Below are 16,850 nucleotides of genomic sequence, written 5' to 3' on the forward strand. Positions count from 1 at the left end.
GCTTGTCTTTTCCTAAAAGATTTATTAGATAAAATTGAACTGTATTTTAAAAAATTAAGAATAACAAAGAAAGATGAGAATGATCATACAATGAACAACTGGTGGGAACATACAATTAGAAATAATAAAATAAAACATATTAAAATATTATGGGGATATGAATACAAACTTATAGCATGCTGGTTTTAATTGCCATTAAAAACAAGAAAGTTTGCATAATTGTTGTACCTATATCAAGGAATTAAGAAAGCCAGAATTAAATTTATATTTAAATAAATGCATCTACCTACAACATTATAATCTGATTTTTTCCATTCATGTTTACTATGTGGTATAAATAATAAGATATAGATTCATTTCTCCTTTAGAGAAAAAGTGTATGAAATTTAACAACACAGTTGGTATTCAGATGTATTCCTTTATGTAGTATCACAAGGATTTAATATTAAATACTAATCTAAGACAATAATGTTTTAACTAGATTAATGCTTGTAGAATCTAAGCTGCCCAGGGCTGTAAAAAATGCCAAAACCAAGGCTACATAACATCATTGTAGTTTTTTTTCAATTTCAAAAAGATAAAGCTTAACACACCAATTCAATCCCATTTAATTTATCAAAAGATGGATCACTTTACTTATTGTAACTAAATGGTCAAACAATTTAAAGTATTTATTAAACTACACAAACTGAGAAATTTGTGGCAGGTTCTTGAAAGAAATATTGATTATCAGCTTCCTGAATGCCATTTTAAGTTCTTTGTTCCTCATAGTGTAGATCAGTGGATTCATGACTGGTGGCACTACACAGTAAAACATAGAAACCAAGATATCTGATGACGATGGTGAGCTAGATATGGGTCTCAGGTATGCAAAATTACCACTTATCAGAAATAGACAAATGACTATGAGGTGAGGTAAGCAAGTAGAGAAGGCCTTATGCTTTCCATGGGTAGATCGGATCCTCAACACTTCTCTGAAGATCTGAACATAAGAAAAAGTAATTACAGCAAAATAGAAAAAAGCTAAAGTAGAACCAAAGGTTAGAGCCCAGACTACTGCACCATATGAGTCACAGCAAGAGATCTTGAGCAGCTGAGGGATTTCACAAAAGAATTGATTAATGATTCTGGAACCGAAGTTCACTGTAAATAAGTTTCCTGTATAAAGTATTGCATAGAAAAGGCCACCCATCCATACACTAGTTGCCATTTGAATGCAGACAGTTTTTCTCAGTATAGTCTCATACTGCAATGGATTGCAGATGGCTACATAACGATCATAGGCCATGACACCTAGGAGAAAGAAGTGAGACAGCATGAAGAAAACAAGGAAGAAAACTTGACAGAGACATCCAGAGTAAGAAATGGCTTCTGTGCTCATCAAGGAATTCAGCATTGACTTGGGAACCGTGACAGAGATGGAGCCAAGATCTTGCAAGGATAGATTGACTAGAAAAAAATACATGGGTGAATGCAGCTGATGGCTACAAACAATGACAGTGATGATGATGATATTTTCAATGAGGGCTACTAAATAAATTATTAAAAAAACAATTATGTGGACTATTCGTAGCTCCTCGGTATCAGGGAATCCATGCAGAAGGAATTCATTGACTCTAGATTTATTTTCCATTCAGCTTTTTAGATTTCAGGATTTGTAACAGGAAATCAAATGTAAGGTCCTTTTCTCATGTATCTGTGGCAATAATCAAGAGGGAATGAAATGCTATTCAAAGAAGTTCCTTTAATCTGGGAGTGCTAGTTTAAAACTAGAGGTTTACCTATAGGACATTTGTAATTATCCTCAGGTGGCTGATTTCTCAAAAGCCTAGTTTATTTTAGAGCTGTAAGTCCATGTAGCTGTGGGAAAATATGTTTATGGTTTTATTCATGTTTCTTTTTATCTATATATTCTATTTTCTTATTTGTATAAAAAGATTCATTAGTAAGAAATGAACTGAAATAAAATAGAAAAGATTATCAAAGAAAACTGTAAAAAGATGAGAAACTATGTATGTATGTAGACAGGTAGATAGATGTCCATATATTTGTATAATCACAAATTTTTAAAATTTACTTAAAGACTCCGCAGAGATAATGAAATAAATAAGTAAAATGATAAAAAATATAAATCTTTCTCTCTTCATTCCAGATGGGATTTATTCTTCAATTTTAGCCCCTTCATTTAAACTATTTATAAAGCTTATATGACCTCCTCTCTTTTTCTGGATGTGATGCTCAGATCCTTTTCTTTATCTTTTTTGTAGGATATGATATTCCCCTTCTTATAGCCATTGCTATGATTGCTATGTCATCATTTGCAACCTTTTTAAAAATATGAATGCGTAATTAATAGGAGCCCTTGCATGCTGATGTTTGGAAGTGTTTAGATTTTTGGTTATGGAATATTACATATTAATGGCAGTTGATGCTCCAATATTGTTAATTAGTTCTTCTCTAAAATCCCAGCTACTTATGCTCACTTGCTCCAATTTATTCCTAGTTGAAATTGGAACATTAATTTTTTAATGTTCCAATTCAGGTTGGTGTCCTTATCTTCATTATTGTTACCTTACATAAAGATCTTCTCTCATTCCTAAAAATCCCTTCTTTTCAAGGGAGAAAAAAGGCATAGTCCACTTGCCTATTTCATGTTGTGGTTTTCTCTGTATTTTTAATCATTGTATATTATGCTAGGCTCCATCTTTGCATATGAAGACAGGCTATTTACAGCTCCCAATGAAGTCCTTTGACTCTTAGTTGGTGCCAATCACTTTTTCCATTGTCTTACCTAGAAAGGAAAGATGGAAAATTGTTCAGACAGGTTGGGTCAAATGATGCTTTCTTGAGGAGGGGGTGGACCAAGTTCTCCTTAAATGGTGTCAGAAACACCCTCTTTTGCAGAAATGTGTTAATCACCACCTGGATCCAACTGTCCAGAAGGCTTTCACTAACCAGGAGGGACAAATATCTAATAACCAAGTAATTGCCTTGACAGCCTAAGAACATTGTCCACTTCCTCAGGTCGAGCAGGATCAAACTGTTCCTAGATAATCAGGCAAGTCTATTCTTCAACCATCTCCAATGTAACTGTTCCACCTTGGTCTCAATCTGAAAACAGACATGAATGAGTTTATCCATCACTTTTTTAATCCATTTTACTCAACAATATTTTTTTTCATGGCCCTGTAATCCTTGGGAGTTTTGGGATTGATGTGCCAGGAGACATCTCATTGGTGCAGTCCTGTCCAGGGACTCAGCTGCTTTATGATTACAGGTTGTGACCAAAAGTCTGCATAGGAGACCCCCCCCCCCCAGGATATCCAGAGCTCTTTCTGGAATCCAAGGAAGTCTTTTAGTTGTTGAGAGTAGGCCATTCAAATAAGTCCTGCCTTCGGTTCCCAAGGTCTGATACCCAAATCCTCCGCCAGTTCATGTTGCCACTGCTTCAAGAAGAAAATCATATTCTCATAAAAGCATGTGATTTAATTGAAAAGTAATGAGTTAAGTATCTAAGATATGAATGAATATCAATATTAATGAATAGATTTGTATTATTTTTGATGATATAGTATAATTTTAGAATGTACCAGACAGAATCCCAATGTAGGTTATGTATTTTATATTAAGTACTATAAATATAGAGGAAAAAGACAAAGGCATCATACTCCATATAGTGTATAGGAGAAGTACTTCTTCTTTTTTTTTAAAGAAGAAAAATAAATGATTGGCTGGAATAGAACAGACAAAGAATAATAAATATTACGATATGAATTGAGAGGAGATAAAAAAATAAAAATGAAATAAAATTGAGAAAATTTAAAGGAGAGGAGAAGTTATATAGAAAATTGAAAATGTTAAGAAGATATGAAATGGTATGTAAAATGAATATGAAATTGAACTTGTGTCTGTACCAAGAGTTTTAACCCGGGACTAAGCAACTTTCAGAAAAGAGATTTTTTATACTTTTATGTTTTGTGTTTATGTGTATTTATGTATTGTTTGTCTTGAAAAATAAAACTTGTTTAAAAAAAAAAAAGAAGAAGAAAATCATATTCGGAGTGTGACCGCTGTCCTATATCAGGTCTTAGATGACCTAGGATAGATCAATGGCTGCTATAATGGCCATGAATTCCCAGGCCACCTTAAGGTCAAACCTAGGGATGTCAGATGGAAATCCCTAAGGTCCTTAAGCCTGGGGAAGTCCACTGCCTGCCCTGAATGGCCTCTAACAACTTAGGCAGGAGGTTGCTATGCAGCACACAGGCTGATACAGCAGCAACACTCCCAAATAATCCTTTGAGCCCATATTTAGGAATAAGAATTCACACCCAGAAACTTGTGCAGCATGAGGGTTAGAAGAGATTCCCAGATAACACTAACCATGCCTGCTCTCCTGCCCTGAGGCCTTTGCTGGTGCCATAACCTAAGTCTGCTGGACATATTTCTGAGAGGATAATTTTTCTCTTCTGGCATGAGCAAGGTTGCAGTAATGCATGCCAGGTCAGCTTGTTTCTTCAGATGCAAGAAATCAGGAGCTGGGACAGGGTTCAAAAACATTGCAAGTTTATTTCATGCAACCTATATACAAAAATTTAAATTACTAATGGTCAGTGCAAATTGGCACCAGCTAAGAGTCAAAGGACTTCAAGGGGACCTGTACTTAAGTCTCTTTCAGGGGCATAGGGATTGATGATGATCACTATCCAGACTTATGATTCATGCATTTGACCCTGCCCTCAGACTCAGCCTGGTCATTTCCTACAGTTCTTTCCCAATGAGGTCACAAACATGGGGAGTGTGCTGTTGCCCAACCTGGTATTCATTAATAGTAGCTTAAGGGATAGTCATCAAAAATGTATGTAATTAACTGGTATATTCATACAAGCAGAATGTCACAAAGGTAAATTTGTGGTGAATCAAAAATAGTATAATGTGCACAATGTTTCAAATACAGTGCTACCTTGATGCTCACATGCTTTGAAGCTCATTGAATTTGGTGCTCCACACATTTTGACATGAAAATTTTGTCCCAGTACTTATCCTTTGTATGGTAATTGATGCACAAACTAGAACTTGTCAGTATCAGCTGCCTTGCAACTCACTACATTATTCCTTATGGGAAAATGTGCTTGGTTCTCATCATTTTTGGTACTTATCATGTTTCCTGGAACCAATTAATGATGAGTACCCAGGTACCTATAAGAGATGTTTTTTAACTTTGATATACAGAAATTTTATATGGGGATAAAAATATTTAGCATTTCATATTAATAATTGTATTAAGGAAGAAGTAGGAAAGCCTATAGTTATGACATTTCTAACATGAATTTCTCAATAATCCTCCTCCTAACGTACATCAGATTTTGGGTTATTGTATAAAAACTAAGAATTTGTTAAAAATGGTCAGTATATAATTAGATGTATCTCCATTATGTAATGAATTTTTTTTTAACTTATTAACTGTGCTGTTATAGTTTTTTATACTTGTATGATATACCATCACATTATACCAAGAGGGGAGAAGGAGGAGGAGGAGGAGGAGGAGGAGGAGGAGGAAGCATTGCAATTTTTTATATTTTGGAAGTGAACTACCTTGCCACCAGAAATCATTCCAGAGATGCTCAATGGGGCATCTGAAAGGTCAATATATTGCTTTCCACACAAATAATAATAATAATAATAATAATAATAATAATAATAATAATAATAATAATAATAATAATAATAATAATAATAATAATAATAATAATTAAAAGGACAAATCCTCTACCTTCACATTTTGGTTCCCTATCTTGTCCCTGAAGATATAAACTCATTACTTTTTTTATAAGGTTTAATTTACTTATCTTAATGTAATTAGATGATGTATAGTTTTATAGTCATGTCCCAGGAAAATTCTCTTTTTCACATTATTATATGATACAAGATACGATCTTGATTTAAATAAAAAGTTCTATAATTTTTATACATTGCATGAATACAAATGTTTGACTGATCAAATATTTTCTTCAACACTATATTGGCCATTCACCAGTACTCTTTCATAAATACTATTTATCCAGATCAAGTTCTGCTCTGTATTAGATCCCCAAGATAGGTTTCTTAAATAATTTCAAAGAGAAGGTTATACATACATGAAAGCAACTTTTTTGCCTGCTGGTGCATAAACTTCTTTTTCATTTTTATTTAATAATGTTTGATTTAATAGTTAGATATACAGATGTAATTATTAGGTATGATACAGTAAAATGCATCTGTTGAATAAAAAAGCAATTAAGAAAGCCTGTATAAAATTATATTTAGATAAATCTATATATTGGCAGGAACATTATGATTCTATACATTTATATTAGTTCTGAAAAAGAATATAAGTAATACAAATCATAATGAATGGATGAATTTCTCCTTTAAAAGAAGAGGAGTATGAAATTTAACAGCACAATTACCATTCTGCTGTATTTTTTATGTTGCTTCACAAAGATTTAATGTTAGTTGCTGCTCTAAGAAAATGGTAATCTTTACCTAAATTAAGGTTTATTGGTTTTAAGCTTCCCAGTGTTGTATTCAAGCAATGATTTAAAGCATTTATTAAAATGACCATAATTGAAAAAATTAGGTCAGGTCTTGTAAAAAACCTTGAAGATCAGCTTCCAGAATGCCATTTTAAGTTCCTTGTTCCTCATGCTGTAGATCAATGGATTCAAGATCGGTGGCACCACACAATAAAATGTTGAAATGAGGATGTCTGATGTTGATGGGGTGCTGGATGTGGGTTTCAGGTATGCAAAATTACCACTTATTAGAAACAGACAAATGACTAGGAGATGAGGTAGAGAAGTAGAGAAGGCCTTTTGCTTCCCTTGAGTAGATGGGATTTGCGAAACTGCTATAAAAATCCTCACATATGAAAACACAATTAGAACAAAAAGAATGAATGCTAAACAAGAACCCAAGATGAGTACCCATTCTTCTGCAGCATAAGAGTCAGAGCAAGAGATCTTGAGCAGTTGAGGGATTTCACAGAAGAACTGATTGATGATTCTAGAACAGAACTTCACAGAAAATAAATTTCCTGTATGGAGCATAGAATAAGACAGCCCACCCATCCAGACACTGATTGCCATTTGGATACAGGCTTTTTTGCTCATTATAGTCTCATAATGCAACGGGTTGCAAATGGCTACATAACGATCATAGGCCATGACACACAGGAGAAAGAAATGAGACATCATAAAGAAAATAAGGGCGAAAACCTGGCAGAGACATCCAGAGTAAGAAATGGCTTCTGTGTTCGTCAAAGAATTCAGCATTGATTTGGGAACTGTGACAGAGATGGAGCCAAGATCTTGCAAGGATAGATTGACTAGAAAAAAGTACATGGGCAAATGCAGCTGATGGCTATAAACAATGACAGTGATGATGATGATATTTTCAATAAGTGCTACCAAATAAATTATTAAAAAAAGAACAATATGGACTATCCATAGTTCCTCAGTATCAGGGAATCCATGCAAAAGAAATTCACTGACTCCAGATTCATTTTCCATTTGGCTTTTTAGACTTCAGAGCTTCTAATAGGAGAACAATACCCACACTCTTTTCTCATGTATCTGTGGCAATATTCAGTGCTTTTTACACAATTTATTTTGATGTTAGAGTGCTAGGTAAAAAGAGTTTTATGTATGGGATGTAATTATGTCATTATCCTCGGGGGTGGTGGTGGCATTTCTCAGGAGCCTAGTTTATTTTTGAAGTCATTGGTGTTAGAAAATGTAGTTAAAGCTTTGTTCATTCTGCTTTTAAACCAGGGGTCAGTAATTAATTTCCCAAGGGCCATATGAGAAAGTGGGACTGTTATGGAAGGCTGCTGTTCTGCTACCCTTTGCTGCTCCCACCACTGTACCACCTCTCCCACCACTTCCTAACCCTGCCTTTGCCATCATGAGGTAGACAGGGCCATAAAGTGCATGGGTGTGCTTTAATCTATAGAGCAAATATTGTATTCATCTTCCAGACTGCTTTGATTGTAGCACAAGATAATTTCTGGACTGACTTCAGTTTCAAAATTAAAATATCTTTGACAAAAGCATATTTGTTTTTTGTTTTTTTCTTACTTTCCCCCTCTTGGCTAAGTACTTCAGAGTTGCATGTAAAAAGCTGTGAGATAGACTGCGCAAATAGCTCAGATGTAAAAGAGAATATATAGAAAGAAAAGCCAAATAATCCAGGTAACAATCATCCAATGTTTGCATATCTTAAAAAATAATCCAAAGAACATTTTTAAAATGGTTAAAATTGTCAAATATACAATTATTACTTAAATCAAATTTGTTTTGTTTATCTTATAATCATATTTGTAGTTTTGTTTATTTTTAGATGAAATACCACCATGGTATATTAAGGCTATAGAGGATGAGGCGGAAGAGGAGGAGATAGAATTTAGCAATGAAAAGTCACTTTTAGCAATTTTTATGGGAAATATCTTATGAATCGTGATGTTACCAGATGTTAAACCAGGGACTTTTTTTGTCCTAGTCCTGGATATTATTATTATTATTATTATTATTATTATTATTATTATTATTATTATTATTATTATTATTGTTGTTGTTGTTGTTGTTGTTGTTGTCATTGTTATTGTCACTATCATTATTATTATTGTTGTTGTTGTTGCTGCTGTTATTGTTGTCATTGTTGTTGTTATTAGTGTTAGTGTTATCTTCTTTGCTTAAATACTTTTCATTTAATGAGTAGACAATGAATAAGTTTCCATAATTTGTGAATGAACTATCAGAATCTTATTGATTCTGAGGGAATAGCCTGTGCACAAATTTTGCAGTTTATAGTAAAATTAGAGTTTCTAAATAAATAAACAACAACAAACAAAAATGGGGGAGACTAAGACATAGGTTAATACTCATAATTATAATATTCTCATAATAATAATTTCTTGCTGATAACTCTTAAAAATAAATTTTCCAACTTGGACAACATTTTAATTTAATATGTTGTTTGTTTCAACACTATGACATATATCAACAAATACAGAAAAAAAGTAAAACAATCAATTTTTCAAATCATGAAGATTGACACAAATATCTGAAGAAAGACAGATGGACAGATAGAAAGGTATTGTCCACTGGTTTTATGTGTGATTAATAGTAGTCATTTTTTAAAACTTTTTCTCTCACAGATATTATAAAGTCTATTGCAAAGTGGCAGCCATTTTTGCTACAAGTATTTTGTACATTACTATATCAATATTTTTGTTTATTTATTTATTTGTATCCCACTTTTATTATTTTTACAAATAATTCAAGGTAGCAAACATATCCAAAACATATTCCTCTTCCTGTTTCCTCTATAACAGCCTTATGATTTGATTTGGACTGAGAGAGAATGATTTGCCAAACTCACACAGCTGCCTTTCATGGCTAAGGTTGGACTTGAACTCATAGTTTCCTGCATTCTAGCCTGGTGTATATTAACCTTAGACCAAATTGCCTCTATAACTACTAGTATATTCTAGCTCTATGCCCTATTGAGAAAAATATAATAGATAGTTGCAAATTGGCACCCCCATTGTCAGGGTTTGAGCCTCTTTGACTATAAAACTTTGAACGCAGTTTCACCTATCTCTCTCTTCAACTTTTGACAAGACATTTTTGATTAATCAAAATCTTTGAATTCAACATGGAACAATCCAGTTGATTTCTGGTTCCCTCAAATCCAACCCTTTTAGCAGCTTAAAATTGCCTATTCTGTTTCAAGATCACCAGCCAAAGTTCCTCTTTCCCCCCATTAATTTCTAAATTTACAAGAACCAATACCTCTAGATCCATTTTGGGTTGCTGGCTTTTACACCACAATATCTCCTCTTTCTATTGTTGTTCCAAAAATGTCTTTTATTTTCAGTCTTCACATTATTTGTCAATTTGGCACATCTCTGTTCTTTACAAGAACATACAAGCTAGAGGAATATTATGATTATCTATTATGATCTCAGGCTTTCATGTTAACTAAAAAAGGGTATGTCTTTGATGTACATGTGACAAGATGCTATAGAGCAATGAGCAACATCAGAGAGTCACACATTATTTCCTGATGATTTAAAAGTGCATATTTTAACTCCATTGCACATTAAAATTATTTTCCTTACTGACCACATGACTCCAGTTTATACATTCTGAATAGCCATCAATAAAGGCTATTTATTTGGGGCTCAAACCCCAAAAATGGGGGTGCCAACTAGTGCAAAGATGTTGAGAATAAAGATAATGAATAATTTCGAAGTAAAATCTGGAAGTAAAATGTATGAAGAGAAAAATTAGATTTATATTTCCATAAGCTAGACATTATTCTTTGGACAGAATTAAAATATCTGTAAGATTTGTAGATATTTTAAATTGTTTATTTATGTACCATAAGCACAATATAGATTTCTGTTTAGTATTTCCTGTCTCTTCTGAGGCTTTAAATGAACTTGAAAAAGAATGAAATTTTATGATTATACACACACACACACACAATATATTATATATATATATACATGCATACACATACACATACATACATATACACATACACACATATACACACACATTTGCATCTGTTTACCTATATGCATACATATATACAAATATATCTGGTTTCAGAATGGTAATTCTCATTTTTTAATAAAGAGATTCAGTAGAAGAAAATGAACAGATAATAAATTGTGATTATGATTATCTAGGAGGTTCTTAGGAAGAACTTGAGGCAAACAAAGACCAATATCAGCAAAGTACTGGCAGCTGATTTGATGGGCTTATAAAAATATGGTATCTCTATCTTTTAAAGCAGGGCTATGCAATGTTGATCTTTAATAGATACAATCATGCTAAGCATGGTGCAGCTCTGGACGTTTGATAGAATAATGACATAAAATTCTGGGGATTTATCATTTGTCTGTTCCAAAATTTCCCTCCCCCCCCCCTTTTAATGCATATATTTAGCTTGCTTGCAAGAAAAAAGGAATTTTGATTTTTTTTTAAAGCTGCATTTTATCCACAATAAGATTAGCTTTCATATATGAATGTATAATATAAAACTCAGTACTTTCAATTTCAGGGATCTATGAAAAGGGCAGCTGTAAAATATTTCCTTTTTTCCTCTCACCAAACTTTAACAACAGAAAAGAGAATCTTTTACCAATTTTCTGTTAACTTCACAGTTTCCTGTAAGATATGTTGCATGCAACCATGAAGTATTATTATAAAAAAAGAATGTTGAACATATAAAGAAAACAAATTTGCTTCTTGCTTTCTGTGCATGCTGAAACATGTTTTCTTTTTTACTTTTCTAAAATAATGTTTTTAGACATGCATAAATTATTTATTTATTTAACTGTTTGTTTATTTACAAATAAGGAGGTAAACATATCTAACACACCCTCCACCTTCTATTTTTCTCATAACAATAACTCTGACAAGTTGGCTGGCAGAAAGTGACTGGTCCAATGTCACCCAGTTGGTTTTTATGGCTAAGGCAGGATATGAATTCACAATCTTCTGCTTTCTAACATAAACCAAAAGGAATAAATAAATAAATAAAATAAAACAGAAAATTGTACATTTCCTAAAAGAAAAAGAATTAAGAAACCCATTGTAAAAATTATATTTTAAAAAATCATGTATAGATAAAGCATGATGTATATTTACATACATTTTTGCAAATACATATAATAACGAATGGATGCATTTCATCATTAAAGAAACAGAGATATGAAATTGTTCAACAGCACAGACAGTTGATTTTCTTAAGAATCAAACTACTTATTAAACTGATTGCCATTTTGAGTTCCTTGTTTCTCATGCTATAGATCAATGGATTCATGATTGGTGGCACCACACAGTAAAACATAGAAATCAGGATGTCTGATGTTGATGGGGAGCTGGACAGGGGTTTCAGGTATGCAAAGGTACCACTTACCAAAAAAATACAAATGACTATGAGGTGAGGTAAGCAAGTAGAGAAGGCCTTTTTCTTTCCTTGGGTAGACGGGATTTGCAAAACTGCTTGAAAAATTTTCACATATGAAAATACAATTAGAACAAAAAGAATGAATCCTAAAGAAGAACCTTGAATGAGTATCCATTCTTCTGCAGCATAAGAGTCAGAGCAAGATATCTTGAGCAACTGAGGGATTTCACAGAAGAACTGATTGATGATTCTAGAACAGAACTTCACCATAAACAAATTTCCTGTATGGAGCATTGAATAAAATAGCCCACACATCCAGACACTGATTGCCATTTTGATGCAGGCTTTTTTGTTCAGTATAGTCTCATAATGCAGTGGTTTACAGATGGCTACATAACGATCATAGGCCATGACACCGAGGAGAAAGAAATGAGACAGGATGAAGAAAACAAGGAAGAAAACTTGACAGAGACATCCAGAGTAAGAAATGCCTTCCGTGCTCATCAAGGAATTCATCATCGACTTGGGAACTGTGACAGAGATGGAGCCAAGATCTTGCAGGGATAGATTGACTAGAAAAAAATACATCGGTGAATGCAGTTGATGGCTATAAACAATGACAGTGATGATGATGAAATTTTCAATGAGGGCTACTAAATAAATTATTAAAAAAACAATTATGTGGACTATACGTAGCTCCTCGGTATCAGGGAATCCATGCAGAAGGAATTCATTGATACTAGATTTATTTTCCATTCAGCTTTTTAGACTTCAGAGCTTGTAATAGAAGGTCAAATCTCAGATACTTTTCTCAGATAAAGTGAAATGTTCAATTTCTTTTAATAAAAGAATACTAGATAAAAACAAAGTTTATCCGTGTTTACTTTTGTAATATTCCTCAGGGGACCCATTTCTCAGGGGCTTAGTTTACTTTAACAGCCTTAAGTTTATGTGGAAAATGTGGTTAGAGATTTGTTTATACTTCATTTAATCTATAGAACAAATAATGCTTTGATTGTTTCATAAGATAATTTCTTTGTTGACTTCACTTTCAGAAGTAAAGTCTCTGTAACAAAAGCATAATTATTTGTTTGTTTGTTTTTCTTTTGCTAAATACTTCAGTTTTGCATGCAAGGAGCTGTAGTAGACACTGTGCTACAGCTCAATATAAAAAAGAGTTTTTAAAAAGATATTCCAAGGAATACTCCAGGAAACACCTATTTAACCTTTGCTTATCTTAATAAAGAACTAAACAATTGTTGGTTAATCAATAGTTACCTGTACCTCCACTACATAATCAAATGTATTTTCCTTATTATATGTGTCATTTATAATTCTAACTATATTTGAATGAAGGAGTACTTCAGTATACTATGGGTATAGATTAGGAAAGAGGAGGAGGAGGAGGAGGAGGAGAATAAAGTATATTAAATAGAGTTGAGGAGTCAAAAGTTTAAAAACATCAACTTTGCATTTCCAAAACACTGGGGACAAATAAATACATTAGAACAATGTATATTTTATAATTAGTGTATTTAATTAGGACATTTAATATTTTCCCAATTCAGAAGAAGTTTCAACCTTATATTACTTTTAAATTCTTTCTGGAACATGGTTTTGCCTAAATTTTGGTGATATCCTATTTAAAATATATTTAATCTCCCTAAAACACAGTGTATGAAAGTGATTAAGCCAATGCAAAACTCATAGTGATATGGAAATGTTAAAATAGGTTTCTATAGAAGAACATGCTGAAAGAAATAATTTTGTAAGGGCAACTGTGAGCTCTTTGTTTCTCATGCTATAGATCACTGGATTCAGCAGAGGCGGAACAAAGGTATATATCATAGTCAGTGCCAAATTCAAACTAGATGGAATATTAGAAGGTGCTTTTAAGTAGGCAAACCATCCAGTGGATATAAGTATAGAAAATACAGTGAGGTGTGGAAAGCAGGTTGCAAAGGCTTTTTGTCTTCCATGAACAGAAGGGATTCTTAGCACTGTTGTAAAGATCAGCACATATGTTATGATGATGAAGACAAAACAAATTCCCTCTATCATAATATTGATTGCCAGAATAGTAAGTTCTGGTTGGTATGAATCAGAGCAAGATATCTTGAGCAACTGTGGGATTTCACAGTAGAACTGATCAACAACATTGGAGCAAAAAGAGACTGCAAATGTGCCTGTAGTATGCATTGCTCCATTGAAAATTCCCATTAGCCAAGAACAAAGTATCATTTGTGCACAAGCTTGTCTATTCATCACCATCCCATAGTGCAGTGGATGGCAAATGGCAACATAACGATCATACGCCATGACTGTGAGAAGGAAAAAATCAGATTCAACAAAGGATACAAAACAGAAAACCTGTCCTGCACATCCAGAGTAAGAAATGTTTCTAGAGTTCATGAAAAAATTGGCCATAGATTTGGGAATAATAGTAGAAACAGAGCCAAGATCCTGAATGGCCAAGTTCATCAGGAAGAAATACATGGGAATGTGAAGGTGATGGTCAAAAATAACAGCAGAAATAATCATGAGATTCCCTAAGACAATTGCCAGATACAGTATCAGGAACAGCAGAAAGTGTAGAATCTGTAATTCCCAGACTGTTGAGAATTGAAGGAGCAGAAAATTGGAAGGAGATGACGTATTATTCATTTTATTAAGAGGAATAGTATCTAGAAGAAAATGAAAATTAAATTAGGAAATTCCAAGCTTCCAGAAAGCTTTTTGGGCATGTCAAGTCTACAAGTACTGTCTAGTATGTGTTAAAGCAACATTTTTTGGTGTTGTTTCTGTATTAGCTGGAAGTGACTCTTACAATATCAATATCTTCTTTTTTTTCATCCCAAGCTTCTCTGCATAGACCCCCAAATTATAGCCTATTCTTGTGCAAAAATATTTATTCTCAATTTCAAACAAGAATGTCACCATTGATTTTGGTTAGCCTTCCCTTTCTGAGGGAACTAAAATTTCAAGTGAATAATTTGGAAGGAGACCTGGAAACTTACTTATATGAATCACATAAAAAGGTTATTGCAATCTATCACCAGAAAATATCAGCAATAACTCAGAAACAAGCACACAAACTATCTATAATATTTCACAAAGAAAATGGACATTGTCTTAAAATTTATTACATTAAAATTCAGTTAGTTAACAGTTCTTAAAGACAAAATCATAACAAAAATATATTTTACAATTGAGACTCTAAAAACACATGACAGTAGTTTAAAATATTTCCAGCTGACCTCAGAAAATCTTTTCATAAAGAAATACCTTATTTCCATGTGAAATAAATAAATGTTGAAAGTTTATGTGATAGAATGGGAATACAATCAAATGTTGGTAGTGGTTAACACAATTATTTTAAAAAAAGAGAAAAAAGATTTTGTCAGTCTTAGTTCAAAATAAATACAATGGATGTTGACATTCATACTTTCTGTCCATTTTTTAAAGTTTAATATATAGTACAGAATGTGTGAATAATTATCAAGCCATATGCAACAAAATGGAAATTTCAAATACATAGTCATAGATGAAATACTACAATACTAAGTTATCTTAGTAACAACTGAAAACTACTTACATCCCTTAAACAATTACTCAGTTGCCAGAAACAGCTATGCACAGACTGTGTTGTCACAGTCTAAAGGATGGACTGCAACTCATGCTCTTTTTTTATACAAAATTCACTCACATGAAATGAAATGTACACTCTAAATTTTTACAGCACAATAGAACACTGCTTTTTACATGATTATAATCTATTTGTCACCTGAAACTACAAAACTGTTTCCACCTGAATGCAAAGGAATTTTAGGATTGAAAAGGGATAAAATTCAGTTATCAACATACTGGTAAATTATCCTATTAGACAAGTGATTGAATGATGAAGAAGAATAGTTCTGAATATCATCAATCTCCTTGATTCTAATAGAAAAGAACCAATTGCATTTTACATGTGTTAAGCATTTAAAAAGTGTTAAACAAAACTGATTATGCTGAATTTCAAAACAATAGAAATAATACAGTTTAAAGAAAGAATGTCATTTTAGAGATTCTAAAAATAAGTACAATCATTCAGTGTAAATTCTTACATTTATTATTTTATCTTTATATCCATAACAAAGATGAATGTAATAAGGGATACATTTTTTACTTTAATATTTACATTTTTCTTTGGCTGACTGTGGATAATGCTAAAACTAAATCATATCTATCAAAATCAGGAAGATACACATAATATATATTCATACATTCCTATCTCTTAATATATTTTATAATTATGTTTTCTAAGCAGAAATGGAATTCAATAAAATTTTCTGAATCCTTTGTAAAACTTTTTTTCAATATAGATTTAATTTTACCTCCAGTTGCTTTTTAATTACTTATATAATTTATCTCTGTTATTTTTCTTTGAGAGAGTCAGTCAAATGTAGTGGTCAAGGCTGGGAGATCATGAGTTCTGGTCCTATTTTAAGCACAAAGCCACTCTTTAGAAAGTTGGTCTCTTTTAGGCCAATCACTCTCTAGAAAGTCACCAGAAGTTGTCACTGGTTTGAAGGCAAAATACATGGATAGATATATAGAGAGACATATATGTACCCCTTTCATTGATTGTTATTTCAAAAGTTGTATTCATAAAGATCACAATTTAAATTTATCAATCTCCCTGGAGACCAGCACACAATAATTACAGTGATATTTTTCCCCTTGTAAAGGAGAATTATCTACAGAGAAAAAGAAGAAAATGTATAGGGGTAATTTTTCATTGCTATTATTTATATCAGAAGTATTTGATTATCTGAAAATTTCATGGGCAAATCATTTCAGGGATATAAGGGTAGGAAATGCCAGTATAACACACAAAGACAATG

General features: G+C 32.7%; 4 protein-coding genes across 4 annotated transcripts; all 4 read right to left on the minus strand.

Annotated features, from left to right (window-relative positions):
* Positions 1-679: 679 nt before the first annotated feature.
* LOC113425609 (olfactory receptor 14A16-like) lies at positions 680-1,633 on the minus strand. Its single transcript, XM_026687835.1, has one exon. It carries the CDS (start codon positions 1,631-1,633, stop codon positions 680-682), a length of 954 nt encoding a protein of 317 aa, XP_026543620.1.
* Positions 1,634-6,620: 4,987 nt separating this feature from the next.
* Positions 6,621-7,550, minus strand: LOC113425610 (olfactory receptor 14A16-like). The gene has a single exon (XM_026687836.1). It carries the CDS (start codon positions 7,548-7,550, stop codon positions 6,621-6,623), a length of 930 nt encoding a protein of 309 aa, XP_026543621.1.
* Positions 7,551-11,775: 4,225 nt separating this feature from the next.
* Positions 11,776-12,720, minus strand: LOC113425611 (olfactory receptor 14A16-like). Its single transcript, XM_026687838.1, has one exon. It carries the CDS (start codon positions 12,718-12,720, stop codon positions 11,776-11,778), a length of 945 nt encoding a protein of 314 aa, XP_026543623.1.
* A 948-nt stretch (positions 12,721-13,668) lies between these two features.
* LOC113425612 (olfactory receptor 14A16-like) lies at positions 13,669-14,646 on the minus strand. The gene has a single exon (XM_026687839.2). It carries the CDS (start codon positions 14,626-14,628, stop codon positions 13,669-13,671), a length of 960 nt encoding a protein of 319 aa, XP_026543624.1. The 5' UTR covers positions 14,629-14,646.
* Positions 14,647-16,850: the final 2,204 nt, after the last annotated feature.

This window comes from Notechis scutatus, chromosome Z (assembly GCF_049901735.1).
Source record: "Notechis scutatus isolate UNSWTSFEM ecotype Mainland chromosome Z, rNotScu1.2, whole genome shotgun sequence".
NCBI lineage: Eukaryota > Metazoa > Chordata > Lepidosauria > Squamata > Elapidae > Notechis > Notechis scutatus.